This window comes from Aphelocoma coerulescens, chromosome 1 (assembly GCF_041296385.1).
Source record: "Aphelocoma coerulescens isolate FSJ_1873_10779 chromosome 1, UR_Acoe_1.0, whole genome shotgun sequence".
In the NCBI taxonomy this organism is placed as follows: domain Eukaryota; kingdom Metazoa; phylum Chordata; class Aves; order Passeriformes; family Corvidae; genus Aphelocoma; species Aphelocoma coerulescens.
Window position 1 is genome coordinate 27,663,766 of NC_091013.1, and position 14,619 is coordinate 27,678,384.

The 14,619-nt window shown below is 43.8% G+C and overlaps 1 protein-coding gene across 6 annotated transcripts in view; it reads left to right on the forward strand.

The window, feature by feature from the left end:
- EDAR (ectodysplasin A receptor) overlaps positions 1-14,619 on the forward strand; it is a 72,038-nt gene that overhangs the window by 31,815 nt on the left and 25,604 nt on the right. For 4 of the 6 annotated variants that reach the window (XM_069004877.1, XM_069004850.1, XM_069004859.1 and 1 more), the window contains exon 2: positions 14,137-14,205. In XM_069004877.1, coding sequence (XP_068860978.1) covers positions 14,155-14,205 — 51 coding nt within the window. In that variant the 5' untranslated portion in view covers positions 14,137-14,154. Of the gene's footprint in view, positions 1-13,694; positions 13,944-14,136; positions 14,206-14,560; positions 14,617-14,619 lie in introns of those variants that run through there. The other 2 variants (XM_069004869.1, XM_069004884.1) reach the window with 2 other exon arrangements.

Here is a 14,619-nt window from a genome sequence, read left to right on the forward strand (position 1 = left end):
CAAAAAACCTTGTTTTAATTAGGTTAATTTAATGTAGCTCTGAGATTTGTTTCAGTGTCATCTTTATTCTGTTAATGTTACTTCATAAAAATCACTGAAAATTTTGGGAGATAAAGTATAGGAAGAACATCCATTCTGGCCTTGCAATAGGAATTTTTATGTTAAAATAGTTGTCCACAAATATTGCACACATAGACACAAACTACAAAGCTATCAGATGTGATAGAAATGAAATATAGGGAGAATTAACTTCTTCCATGTTTAGTAATAAACTGCATGAAGGTCATGAGACGGGGATGCAATATCCAAACCAGTAAGCATCTGTGGTCCAAGTTTTCCGATAAAGGTCCATGTGAACTGAAGAAGAGTTTGCAGTATCATCTGAATTGCAGGCAACTGTAATCCAAGGAGAGCCTTCAGCCTTTCATTGTTGCAATTACAGTGAATTCTTAAGTGCCAGGATAGTAAAAAAAGCACTTAAATCTACAGCTGTAAGCTATTCTTCTTCTTTCTTATAATCCTGATAAATATGAATTATCCATTAATTGCCAAAATTATTTTTAATCTTCTTAGAATTATCTTAGCTAGTTTATCCAGCTCTGCTTTCTGCCTTGCACTGCTGTGCAATCCACAATCTGAATGGAGTGATGTACCTCCAACCAGACACAGTCAGGTTCTCCTCTGCCAGGGACCTACTGCACTGCTTCCCAGCAGCTCATCTCTCCCACCCAGAGCCTGGCACATCCGGCTTCACCCCTCATCCTGCCACAGCCATATTACAGCTTAGCAGCTGTGTGGGACCTAGTCAGGCCATTTCTGAGTGCCTCTTCAGCCACCTCCTCATTCCTTGTGAAGTCCAAATGTGATCCACCAACCTGTGGTGAGGTAAACCTGCGTTCTTGGCCAGAAGGCTCTCAGACAAAACCCTTCATGGCATGTCCAGCCCTGAAAAAAAAACAAAGCAAAGCAAAACAAAGCAAAACAAAGCAAAGCAAAACAAAACAAATCTCACAAAGCCCAGTGAGAACCTACTCCTCCATAAGTTCCAAAATCCAGGGACTGATGAGTAAGCACAAACTTCCAGCAAGTTCTGCCTCTTCCTAGCCTAGAGGGATCCTAAACAGCTTTAGCACTTCTGCCCAGCTCTGCTCTGAAACCTGTTTAAATATACCCACAGGGGAACTAGAACAGTGACTGGGATTAGCTCAAGTCACCCGACACAGGTATAGGCCTGGTGCAGGTATCAGAATCTTCCAGGCTGGAAAATACCTCTAAGACCATCGAGCCCAACCATTAACCCAGCACGGCCAAGTCCACCACTAAACCATGTCCCCAAGTGCCATATCCACATGTTTTTTTAACACTTCAAGGGATAGTGACTTCCCTGTTCCAATGCTTGACCACCTGTCAGTGAATAAATTTTTCATGATACACAATCTAAACTTCCCTGGATGCGACTTGAGACCATTTCCTCTTCTATCACTTATCACTTGGGAGAAGAGACAGACCTCCAAAGGCTACAGTGATAAAGTCCCACCTTAGCCTCCTCTTCCAGGATAAACACCCTCAGTTCCTTCAGCTGCTCCTCATCAGACTTGTGCTCCAGATCCTTTACCAGCTTCATTGCCCTTCTTTGGACACACTTCAGCACCTCGATGTGCTTTTTGTAGTGAGGGGTGAATATGTAATTTTCATTTCTCTACAGTCTGAAAAAGACACAAAGAAGCACCCATCTCCTTTCAGCTGTGCAACTGCAAAACCATTATGAGGACCCCAGTGACAGCACGTTAAGGCCCCAGTGAGAGGGTGGTTGGGTTACAGAAAGTACATGTCTCTCCCAGCTACATGTCCTGGGCAGTCCCAGTCTGTCTGCCAGCTCAGGCTCCTCTGAGCTAACCGGTTCCTGCACGAGCACTGCTCAGGGGGAGGGCTTCACTCGGAAAGGCAGGACCTGCCCACCTGCCCAAGTGTCTTCTCTCCTGCCACGTAATTCATGTGTTTCACCTGTGGTAACAGCTCTGTGTATACGTATCCCTCAATTTCCAGCTCCTAGGTTCAGGCCAGAATACCTACATGTCTTCCTTCAGGGTGGTGTGTTACTAGGTTTTGTCCTACCGACTAATTCTTCCCTCTAATTCTTGTCACCATCCCTAGACACTCGGCACAGCGCAGCAGAGCTCTGCTGGGGAAGCGTGAGCAGGTCTCTCTGTGCTGCCGTGGGGCAGACATCCCAGCTTTCTGTCAAGCTGTCTTCTCCCATGCCTACAAGTAAGAGCTTGAGCCTCATCACAAGGATGGTTTAAGGCTCATCCTGTTCCACCTCCACTGCTTAGCAAAGGATGGCTCCAATTCTGCTTCCTGAAGCCACAGCAACCCATGCGATTCCATCACGCTGTGATTGCTTCCAAGCCTGGAGGCCCTAGGCACTCTGATTGCCTCTAGACCCGGAGACCCCATTCCATTTTCCAGAGTCATGTAACCCAGACTCTGCCAGGCAACTGGCCATGGAGCAGCCAGCAAGCAGGACCCCACCACAGGGCAACTGCAGCCTGTGCTTGGCTCTGCTGCCTTCCAATTTTGTCACATTTCCCATTCCTGTTTCCACCCTCGGTGCCCTCTCTCCAGCGCAGGCTCCTGGTCTGGACAACAGCACTCCATGCCCAGACTTTTGCCCTGCTTTCTTCTTCTGCCCAGCTTCAACCCTACTCCCCAGCTGCCCTCCAGTCTTCATTTCTCTTCTAACCAGAGAGCAGGGAGCTCTCTCCCACCCAAACCCTGGTATATAGGTGTGGCAGCACCTTGTGGGGTTTAACTCTTAAGCAGAGCTCAGAATAATTAAGGGGCCAGATGGATTCCTCCCACAGTTTGGCAGCTCCGGGAGAGCTGGGATGTGCATACATTACCCCTGCAATCCTGCCCACAGCGTTCTGACACCACACAGCTCCTGTTTTCATGCTGTTCCAGGCAGCCTTTGACGGATACAGGTTTGCAATGTGCAGACAGGACCTTTGCCATGTCGAAATGCCTCGGAGCAGCAACCACCCATGTTGGCAGGCTATTAGGTTTCTATAGACTTTCGACAAGTCTCCAGATGAACATCAAACCATCTCAAATCTCCTGAGGGGCTGAGAATTAAAAAAATAAAAAAAAAAAAATCCCACACCAAACTGATTCCGCATTTCAGGATTCCCTGCAGCTTTGTAGCTAATTTGGAATCTGTTGATCCTGGTGCCAATAAATAGTTTAAACTGTCTCTGTACTCAGAGTTGGTTTCATCCCCAGGTTAGCATTGGTTGTTTAGGCTAGCAAGTCAATAATCAACAGTACATATAGGAGAGATACTCGTGCATATTTGTTCCATTAAGCAGAATGTCTCATGGTAGCTAAACATTTCTCTGGAAATCTTGCTTTCTCAGGAGCAGGTGAGTGAAATATTAGCACTATTAATATATGTGCTAATGCACTGCCCCCCAGTGGAGTCGGAATCCAGTCCAGGAGATCAAGCTTTGCCATTTGTGGAACATTGGTAAAACATTAAATTAACCATTGGTGGGGCAGTATTAAATCTATTCAAATGTGTTTTATGGGGAGGATGATTCACAACCGATTTTAAATTTGCAGTACAAATAGTGCTATCCCAGAATATCTCCTTTCTCAGCAAGCACTGCAGTTAGAGGGAGCAGGAGATCTTCAGCTGTTTGTGGGTGATGCTTCACATTTCCAAGATTCTAAGAAGAGCCATAGGAAGTTCTCATTTTTAAAGAATATCCAAGTCTAAAATGTCTTAAGGCTGATGAGGTATTACACATAACTGTTAAAGCAGCTGTAAGGAGCTGTATTTATTCACTACAACATCCCTCATCGTCTGGTAGGAAAATGTGTCTCTTTCTGGTTGGTAACAGAAAAGATTATATTTATTTGATCATATTGGACATTTCTGGAGACAACTTTAAATACTCTCACTGGCTCCTTGTTTTCCAAACATTGCTTCACAGAGGTCCCTTTCCTATCATCATTTAGTTTTCCCTACAGCAACACAGCAGATTGTAAAACCTGAGGTTAGGTTCACAATTACATTCAGACTCATGGCATGTCCAAAGACTCTTATCAAAAAGCAGCTTTCCATGACTACAAATTTTTAAACATGCAACTAAACATCTAGATGGTAGAAATCAAGACCATAAGACTGTGACATTCACTGTTGTGTCAGTTATTCTCTGGTGTCATCCTCTTCATTTCTTCCACAGTGCTCTGCCATATTTCCATCACATCACTTCTGTGTCAGGACAGGGTAGTGCTTCTCAAACCACATCTCCATGTTTTCTTGTGCCTGTGTCACTGGAATGGGATGAGGCAGTGGATGTGCTTATGAGTGATAAAAATATCTTCTCAGGAGCTTAGTTGGGTTGTAGCACCATAAAAGGCATCTGAATCAGCTAAATGACCGATTAATGGAGTGAGGAGAAGAAGAAATAAAAGCTGATGTGAAATACAGTATATTTGAAGAGAACATGTAGGCTAGGGTTAGCAGTACCCAAGCTAGAGGCAGTCAGCAGCCCTCCCCAGGTGACTGGGGAAGGGTGTCATGGACACCTTGTAGTGCACAGGGGAAGATCACCACCTGGCACAGCACCAGCAGCAGGAATACGGCTTCCTTTCTGCAGATATATTTTCTGAAAACCACATAAGCTTGCCTTCCAGGTCATTAGTTTGCCAGCCTCAACTGCCCACTTCGCCTGTGCTTTTCTGGAGTGCCTGCTGTCCGGTCAGCAGGTGGCAAAGCTGGGCCTTCATGTATTGTGGGGTGGCCTGCAGCATGTGCAAAGGTTTCCAGTTACCTCAGTTCCCAGGCCACAGGTATCGAGGCTGAGGCACCAGTGGGACCCATGGAGGGCAGACCCGCACCTGCCCTAGGGCAGCCATCCTGGCAGTTTTGCTCAGCTACGTGCAGCGAGCAGCCACTGGACACCACTGACCCCTTTTTTTCAAGATGGGTGCTGATAGCCTATTCCCTCTCCTGAAAAGCCTATTCCCTCTCCTGTAAAATCACAGAAGAAATAGAGACACTGAACAAATTAAATGTGCAATATATCCTTGGTAGGTAGTACTTAGCTCCTAAGTTCTCCTTGACAAGAAGTTTTAATTCCTAATAATGCAGGTACCACAGACTGCTTGGACTTGGATAAAACATTTGACACTCATATGCATAAGGAACCTGAGATAGGTCCTACAGGTCACATCAAAAGAGCAATCACTGAATTGAAGACCCCTGCCTGGTCTCTCAAAACCATTCTTATTTAAGAGTGTGTTGGGCTGCAAGTTGCAATAGAAGTGGCCGAGCGTGCCATGCTGGAAAGCAATAGCTGTTCCCAGACAGGCAGGGTACAGTCACAAGGCTGCTGCTTTGTAGGAAGGAGGTCAAATGGTTATTTCCACAAGCTGACACCTTGTGTGGCAAGGTGGTGGTGTCTCAAAGTTTTCCTGAGTCGTGCGATGGTGGTGTTGGGAGAATAGGAATGGAGAGATAGGTGATGTCTTTCATTAGACCAGCTGATAGATCTAGAAAAAATAAACATCTCAAGCCTAGTTCCTTCATCAGGTCCAGAACGCACCAGTAAAATCCATGCTAACTGCAAGGCAGAAGCAAGAATTCCTGGATCAGTCTTGCTATGCTAATAAATCCCTCTACATGAGAGAACAAGGTGGTTAACACCTGTGGAGCATGGGGAGGTGTTACCTGAGAACAAAGTGACAGGCTGTAAGCTCCTGCAGAGAGGAGAAAAAAGGAGGAGGGAAGGAAAAAACAAGAAAAAGTCATTAGCACCTGTGTCATATTTTTAAATACATTATTACATTTCTGGTATTTTGTAATTAACCCAAGTTAATTGTGAGCTCTTGGTTTGCATATTTCAGCCCAGAGGATAACCAGTTTTTAAAGCTAGCTTGCTACCTTGAAAGGCTCAGCTTGACATAGCCTACTAATGGGTTTATCAGATAAGGTACCACTAGGCTTAATGCGCTCCTTAATTAGGAATGTAAACACCTTCATTAAAAAAGAAATGAGGGCCTCAGAGAAATTATGAAGAGATTTTATGATTATCGACTCAAAAGAGAAAGTATTCCAACAGAGAAAGCCATTTCTCCCTTTTTCTCAAGGAACAGAGGCAGCATACTTTGTAATTGCAACCCGACATGGCATGTTGACCAGAGATTCCACTGCACTAGGACACTCCCTGAGATTTGGGACATCCTGGCTGAACAGAGATGTGAGGGACAGTCAGCCTCTCTGAAGGCATGTGTATATAAATAGATGTGTTTGTGTGCACCCACATGCCTGTAAACACGCGATTCCTGCAGACATGTCCGTGTGATGGGCTGCAACTTCAGCTCTCCTTAGCCAAGGTGGTGGTTGTTCCTCCTCTCACCTCTCTGCATGTGGTGGTTGGCATAAATAGCAGCCTCAGCAGGTCATAGCTTGCAAGTACCCACAGATATGGGGGATTTGGTTGCTTCGGCGTGTTCCTCTGCCCAGCACTGGGACTGGGAGCTGTGTTTTGGCCTCTATGCCCCATCTCCTCACTGAAGCCCTGGGGGTAGCCATGCCCATGAGATGGGTGGGCGTGTGGGGCACATGGGGGCATCTCCCCTGGCCCATGCCTCAGCCCCCTGCTTGGGGCTGCGGGGCCCGCAAGCCCTGGCTGGTGCTCCAGGCCCTGTGCCGTGCCCTGCAGCCGCCTCTCCCCTTGGGCACCCCAGCACGGCGCCTGCTCGCTGTGTGGCCCCTGTTCCCAGCGGAGAGCTTCCCTCCCTCTGCTCTCTCTCCCTGCTCTTCCCAACAATGGAGGCCCAGGCAGCTTGGGATGTAGTTTTGAATTTAAATGCAGCCAGCCTTTAGTTTACGAAAATAATAAGTCCCCTTCAAACACAGTTATGTAAAAAGTAGAATAATAAAAAACTTAATGTTTGTTGGCAGCGTACATATCCCTTTGTCTGTAAGACAGAGGCCTGTTGACAAACAAGAGGCTTTTCTGGGACTCTAACATCAAGTACCAAAGTATACATGGCCAGGACCTAATACTGCCTCCATTACCTTTGCCAAACAGTGAAACTGCTGCGCCATTGTTTAATGCACTTGTACAAAGAAGGACAATTCATGGCCAGGACCCTCCTGATGACATCCTGTCTCATGCAGGGACCTGCTCTGCGGTACCCTCAGAGGCACCGCCATGCTCTGCTGCATCTCCCTCTCACTGCATCCCAGCTGCTATTCACTGTGCCTGTCAGATGCAGTAATTCAGATGTTTTCATGTAAACCATGGAAAAAACAGAACTCTCTGTTGACCTCTCTAACAATATTTGGCTTTTAGTTAAGAAATGCAAATGTACTGTAGAGCTAAGAACAGACATTATTTGTTGAATGGTCACCATGGGGCTTTTATTTTATTTACAATTTCAATAAATTCTGTCAGTGGTTACTGCAGGATTTCACCTCAGCTCCTTCCTGTAAAGTATTTCTAAATTTCAACCATTATTGTATTTAAATAATAATACTATAATAATACAATAATAAATACAATTACCAACCATTCTTGTATTTAAAGAATGACAGTGTCTACATTGTGCTAAAAATCATCTGCTTCCCAAATATTGTGGTCTTTGAAGGTAATCAGCAGCTCCCAGGAATAGACTCTGAGAAATAGAAGCAAAGTGTGAGCTCAAACCCTTATTGGTCTTAATGAAAAACAGCACTGTTCTTACAATGTTACCTGTCATCTAGAACAGTAAAGCACAGTAAAAAGGAAAAGATTTTAGAAAAGCACCATCATTGCTTTGGTAGTTTATATTTTCCTAATAAGCTTTCAATTTTCTGCTCCAAATGGAAAGCAGTACTTGTCTCAGGAGAGCTTCTGAATCTAAATTGTTTCCATATCAGCAGTTTTACCTTGCCCCTGGAAGCAAAATTCCAAAAACAAGTTTCCTGTCCCTTGGGTAGAATTAGATGGGGAAGCTTCTTAGGAAACAGTGATGGAGAAAGCACTGAGCAGATGTGGCACTAAGACAACCAACCCATCAGACAGTGAACAACTGTGTTGCTGCTTGTTAATTCTCATCTTAGAAGTATTAGGCTGGGGAATCTAGCATGTTCACTTGCAATTTTTCATGGTGATGTAAGATCCATCTTCCCACTATTTCCATGGAAAACACAGATGCCCTCTGGCAGCTGTGAGCTGGCAGCAGGGTGAGCTCACCTGGGTGGTGGAGCAGGAGATCTTCTGAGGAGGATGGGGTGCAGTCCTAATGTGCCCCCAGCACCACCACCTTTGCGAGAGCTTCTTAAAAGATGAGTCCAAGCCCTCCAAAAACAAATACATAAGCAAGGAAACCAGGAGGAATAATATGACCACTGTAGCACTTTCTGGCGGACATTAGGAGGAGCTGAAAATAATCGGAAAGTCTTCATGGAAATCACCTTAGAAAAACAAGCAGGGGTGGAAAGCAAGCCTTCACCACTGAGGAGAATCCTTCTTGGGACTGGCCAAAGAATTCGACATTTTTTTCCCCCATTTTATATATATATGTGTGTATGTGTGTGTGTCAGAAATATAAGGTTTCTGGGTTTTTTTTCCCCTTAATTATGCATCAGGACACATCACAGATTTATTTGTTTATTTATTTATTTATTTGTTGTAAAACACCAATAAGAAAGCAAAAGAGCGATGTAACTTATCCTAAGATTAGGGCAGCCTTTTGACTAGGGGAGATGCAAATCCCTGCTCACATTTTTGCCCTAATATTTTCTTGTTTCTATAAAGCAGTAGTAGCCCCCATGGCAGGAAGTCATGAGTGCCTTTTCCCTACAGTATCACCTCCCCATCAAAACATCATCTTTCCCAGCATGAAGGTCACTGAAGTGGATGTGTTGTGGTCTCAGCCTGCAATATTTTCCCACCCAAAAAATCCATCCTATGCTCACTCCCCTCTCACCTCCCCTAGTGGCTCGAGGTAGCAGGCAGAGAGGCTGCTTGTGAGCCATGTGCCCTAAGACGACTTTGGAGAAGGAATGGGGATTCCTGCCAGGTTCCAGCCTGGCAGGGTTAGGTTTTGGAGAGATGCTGCTGGCAGGTAAAACCAATGTCAGCCTAGGGGAGAGGGTGAATCAGGGCCGTGCCAGTTGCAAGGGGGCTGGGGCACAGCTGGCTCGGTACCAGCCAACAGTGTGTGAGCTATGGGAGACCCCAGCATCCTCTCAGACCTTGTTAATGCCCCCTTTCTGCAGAAACGTGTCAGTAATGCAGTGTGTTGAAAAAAGCCTTTCCTTCTTTCCTGCCTTTGCTTTGTTCCTGCATGGTAGCCACTCTTTGCCCTGAAGACCTTCTCATAAAGCTGATGGGCTGCCTACCTGAGAGCTGACATGTCTTTATGTAAGGTGAAAAAACAGGTTGGAATACCAACTTCCAGATGTAGTTTCCAAATAAGCAAGTCTGTAGGAGATGGATGGCTCTTCATTAGGCTTAACTGTCCCCAGGTCCTCAACACACAGCGCCCCCATTAACAAATTAAAGAATCTTTTGTCTCCTCTTGTCAATGCTGTTCCCACTGGAAAAAGTGTTGTTTCTGTGCCCGATCAATCAATTATTTTTCTGACAGAGTTGCCAGATCACAGGGCAGTTAATGTTTTATGTGTAGCTTGGGTTGTTCTCGCTGCCTTTTGATGTTTCAGGTAAAAAGGAAGAATGGAGTTGTATCATTTTAGCACTTTTACATCTCTCTGAAAAAATTTGTAAGGTATTTGCAAGGTCAAAGTGAAAAAGAAACAGTGGGAAACAGTGTAGTTTGTGTTGTCCTACAAATGTAATAATGTTCCGTACAATGTTTTTTCGCAACAATGCAAACTGGAATTAAGGCTACAAAATCATTTTCCTCCATCATCTCTGCATTTCCATTTACTTTCAATTCTCTGAGTTTATTCTGTCCCCGAGCATGCAGTGCCATCATTGTAATTCAGTGATCGGCTTCCCTCCTGAAAGCAAAACTCAGACTGCATCTTTTTTCAGAAGTCTGGAGCCAGACTGAACTCTGCTGCTGAACTCTGAAGCCTGTGAGGCCCTGCAGTGAGGATTATAGGCTTATCTCAATTAAGAAGGATTTAGCACCATCGGGAGCATACAGAGATTATCTACTGAGCTCATGCAAAAAACTGTGATAATCTGTGGAAAAGGTGGTTTGTGAGGTTCCTCCCATAAACCCTGGGAACTCAGGGCAAGTGTTGGGTTTGCTGGTGGCCCCTGTGAAGTACATGCAACTTGCCCACCTTTATTTAAATGAAAGCCTTTGTCTTGCATTCTGCTGTTGTTAGTTGGGGTCTTGGATGTGGATTGATGATTGATACCAACTTTCCATCTACTTAGGGATTACATTCCTAGCCACAGACCTGATAACCAAACTGCTGCTTAGGAAACGCCAGGAAAGAAACGCATACAGACCTATCGGAATTGGCACAGTTGTTTGAGACATTGGTTGTGCCTTTCCCTCTCACAAGGTTGTTTTCTGTCCTTGAAGTATATCTACATCAGTGATGAAACTAAAGAAATACAGAGATACCAAAAAGCCCCCATCTCTCTATGTCAGAAACATTTCTGTGCTTCAATCCAAGTGTTTGTTTTCCTCCTTTTTCCAACTGTATTTTAAAAAAACCAAAAAAAGTCTATGATAGGAAATTATTTTTCCACTGTGTTACATACTGAACCCAGAGAATTAAAAGAACATGTAAGGTCATCCATTGAAAGCTGTGAGCTTTAGTTTTATCCACCAGCTGTGGTAACCTCATTGTTTGCACATTCCATATATTTACTCTGATTATACTCATGGATGCTGTAAATATCATGGCAATGCTACTTAATAATCTAAGTAAATTATCTAATTCAAAGGCTAACTACAATGCATGATACTTTTTCTTGTTTGGACAGCATGAATGAAGCATTTTTTACCTGGTGATTTATTTATTTAATTACTTATTTACTTATTTATTTGTATCTGCCAGTTCTTGATAAGAAACCACAAGGACTGTACAGAGGGATTTTTGGTCTGAGAGGAGAAATATTTGAGTAATAGGATCCCAGTCATCTCTTTTCCTGTTCCCCAACTTTCTGCCTTGCAGTCTACAGGAAAGTAGCTGAGACAAGGAGTCTCTAATATCTCTTGCTGTGGTTGCCACTGGGAAAATAGTCTTCCTTTTCCTGTCATCTTATGTGTATATTCTTACCAGCTATTAACGAATATGCCCAAAAGACAAAAATAGCTGTAATTAGCAACCCCCGCTAGTCATGACGAGACTTGCTGTGTGTTGCACACCTGATCCACAAAGACACCGGTCTATGTTTTACACCTCCTCTCTGGAGACACCCACACGTCCCAAACAAAAACACAAATCAGGATCTCTGGAGGGCTTGGCAGACAAGCTGCCGGAGATCCCAAATTCTTTAGGAGCGATACCATAGTCCCAGCAAAAAACACACCTTCAGCTCCTTCCCACTCACTGCTTCATGCCATCCCACAGGAGAAAGTAAATTGCTTCCACCAAAGTGGAATAATTCATTAAGAACTAATTTCTTTTAATGGTTAGGGGCCATAATGTCTGGTCACCCTTTTTCTTGCTTCTTGGCGGAAGCTGGCTGGTTTTCCGTGTCTTCACAGGTGTCAGCTAGAGACAAAAGCGATCTTGGCACTAGATCCCTTGTTGTGTGGATGGGATTAATGAGTGACAGATAGCATGGTGCAGATATAACTTACCATGCCTGAAAACTGACAGCAAGGCCAAGAGCATCCTGGCATACCTTGATATCTCCCCAGCTGAGTAACTACCTGTGACCCTACTGCCAGAAATCTCCTTCATCTCCCTCCCCCCACTCCCATGTTCACTCCTGTGTTATAAAATTAAAGTAAGTGTTTTGAGTTTTAACTCCAAAGGAGGAAAAAACCCCAACCAACCAACCAACCAACCAACCAACCAACCAACCAACCAACCAACCAACCAAATAAAACCAACAGAAATAACACAGTCAATTTATGGCAGTGTACTTGAACAGGAGGATGAATACCAAAATTTAACTTTTTTGATACTGCAATTTGTGGGAAAAGTCTCCCCTGGAGTTCTAATCTAGCCATAGTTAGCACTTTGAAATGGTTTTTTTCCAGTTAAAAAAGTATTTCCCATGTGCTTGACATATTGCTGCATAAAATGATGGAATGCAGGGGGAAAAAAGTATGTTTAGATACAAAACATACCCCACATGCATATTTATATTAAGAGAGAGAAAAATATTTTATTTGTGTATGTATAACTTGACACTTTCAACATTTTATGTAAATAAATGCCAAATGAAGATGATTGTATTGTACATTAATGGGCTACACTTCTTCATTTCCATTTTTCAAATCTGGCTATGATTGCATACAAGTACCTCAAACAGCAAACATCTGGGTGGCTTGAAAGCAACTGAAGAGTGTTTTTGCTGTAACATATACTCTTACTGTAAAGTTACAGATTCAAGATTTACTGGGGAAATTTTTGTTTCTGAGCAGCCTCAGACTAGATTTATAATAAATGTGATCATTTAGCAGTATCAGTGGGGACACAGCCTTAATGATATTAATATCTAAGGTCTAACAAACTCTTTTATAATTAGGGTACAGTTTAACATACATATGCATTAAGACAATATCCTTGGAACTTTTCCAGGCGACTGCACTGCCATAGACAAAGCCTTCATCCAGCTTCATGTTTGACACTTTATACAATGCAATTACTATTTTCCATCTCTTACCTCCAGATTTAGGACAATTTATCTCTGATTCTCTTTTGTTTCTAGGTTTCAAAGTGCAATTTCCTGCACAAACGAGTATACTCATAATTCAGGTTGTCCACCCACCCACCCAGTTACCTGTCTCAGCTAGCCCAGTTGCTGGAAGGAACATATAAAGCAAGTTCATAGCTTGATGCTGGAGTGATATAATCTTTGCTTAAATCTACTTAGTGTTTAGAAATGTAAATGTTAGCAGCTATCTCAAATACTAGAGCACTGCTCTAATGTAAGTTGTATGCTCGAATGTGGCACAAAGCAGTCATTGTACTCTTCTGGGAGGCTAAAAGTCTCCCAGCATCTGAGACATGGAAAATTGAAAGAGTAGTTTACATCTACTAGGACCAAAATGTTGCAACACTTGCAATTTGAAGCTCTAAAATCCCTAGGCATATTATGTACTGTAAAAATATAATTAAATAGGTTGTATCATGCTAAAAAAACCAGTTTGTGCCTCCTTTTCCTGTCTCTTTTTTCACCATAGAAAGAAATACAGTACATGAGTATGGAGCATTAGCTCTTATTCAAAATTAATCATTTTAAGAAACTAAATAAATTATCGTGTGTGTTTGTAACGTTGAATTCAGCCTTTCTTTTTTTCCAACTGTTTAATAGCTTTTCGGATACAAGGTTCGGCTCCTTCCTTGGGTTTAACTTCTTAAATCTGTGGTTTCCTTAGCGAGAACAAAAAGCAGCTGATGCTTCCTAAAGAAGGGAAAGCAGCTCTGGGCTTTCTCAGTGGATCCACAGGAGCTGGCAAGGGAAGTGCAGCCCTGGTGTTCTGATTGCCCATGCTGCTTGCCATTGGTTCACTCCCCGGCTCTGCTTTGGCTGCTCCATATGGATCTTTCCCAGACAAACCTGATGGAGCTCTAAGTAGTGTGGACACAAGCCAGGCAACTGATCCCCAGCCCTCCTTCATTTAGCGGTCAAGACGCCGCCCTTCGTTCCTATGTGGGAGGATTTCTCAGCAAGCCGAGGAGTGCCAGAATTCAGACTTGGTTCTTCATCTTTCACAGATTTTTGTAAATACGGCAAAATTGGATTCCTCTCTGCCATTTTCTTCTCAAAGAGAGGAAAGAGGTGCAGTCAGGGTGTGTGGTGTCTGTGTGTATGCACAACTGCACGTGCACATCTCCTCCTCTCTTTGTTTGGACCTCTGGGCATCACTCCCATGTAACCTTTGTTCTTCTTATGAGCCCTTCTGTTCTTATTTTGGCAACACACATAAATATTTACTCATGTTCATAAACAACCACCAATTCTATCTTTTCAGGTAAAATATCCAGACAGCATGGCTCACCTGGGTGAACGTAAATGGACTCACGTGTTCCCTTTCCTGGTGGTAGGTATTTATGTGTGTACATGTCTCTCTAGTGTGCTAAGATAACAGGGTTCTGCTTGGGTTATTCACAACCACCTGTGAATTATGGCAGAACCACACATGACCTAGGGACTGATCAATGCAGTGATCAGTTTCCATTCCATAAAACACCTGAGAATGTGCTGCTTAAACCATGGCTGCCAGGAAGGAGGGGGAAGAAGAAGGACCCAGGATAGGGCAGAGACAGAAGGTGCTGGAAGAGTGGATTAGCCTGGGTGTCACATGAAGCACAGCCCTATCCTGGCTGTGGCCTGGGGCAGTGCATTATCTCGGGTTGTTATAGTTGTCCCTTGCAGTCACATTTATGAAGGCCCATTAGAGATGGGAGTGGTGAGGGTGTGAACACGGGCATTTGCTTGTGTGGGAGAGCATGTG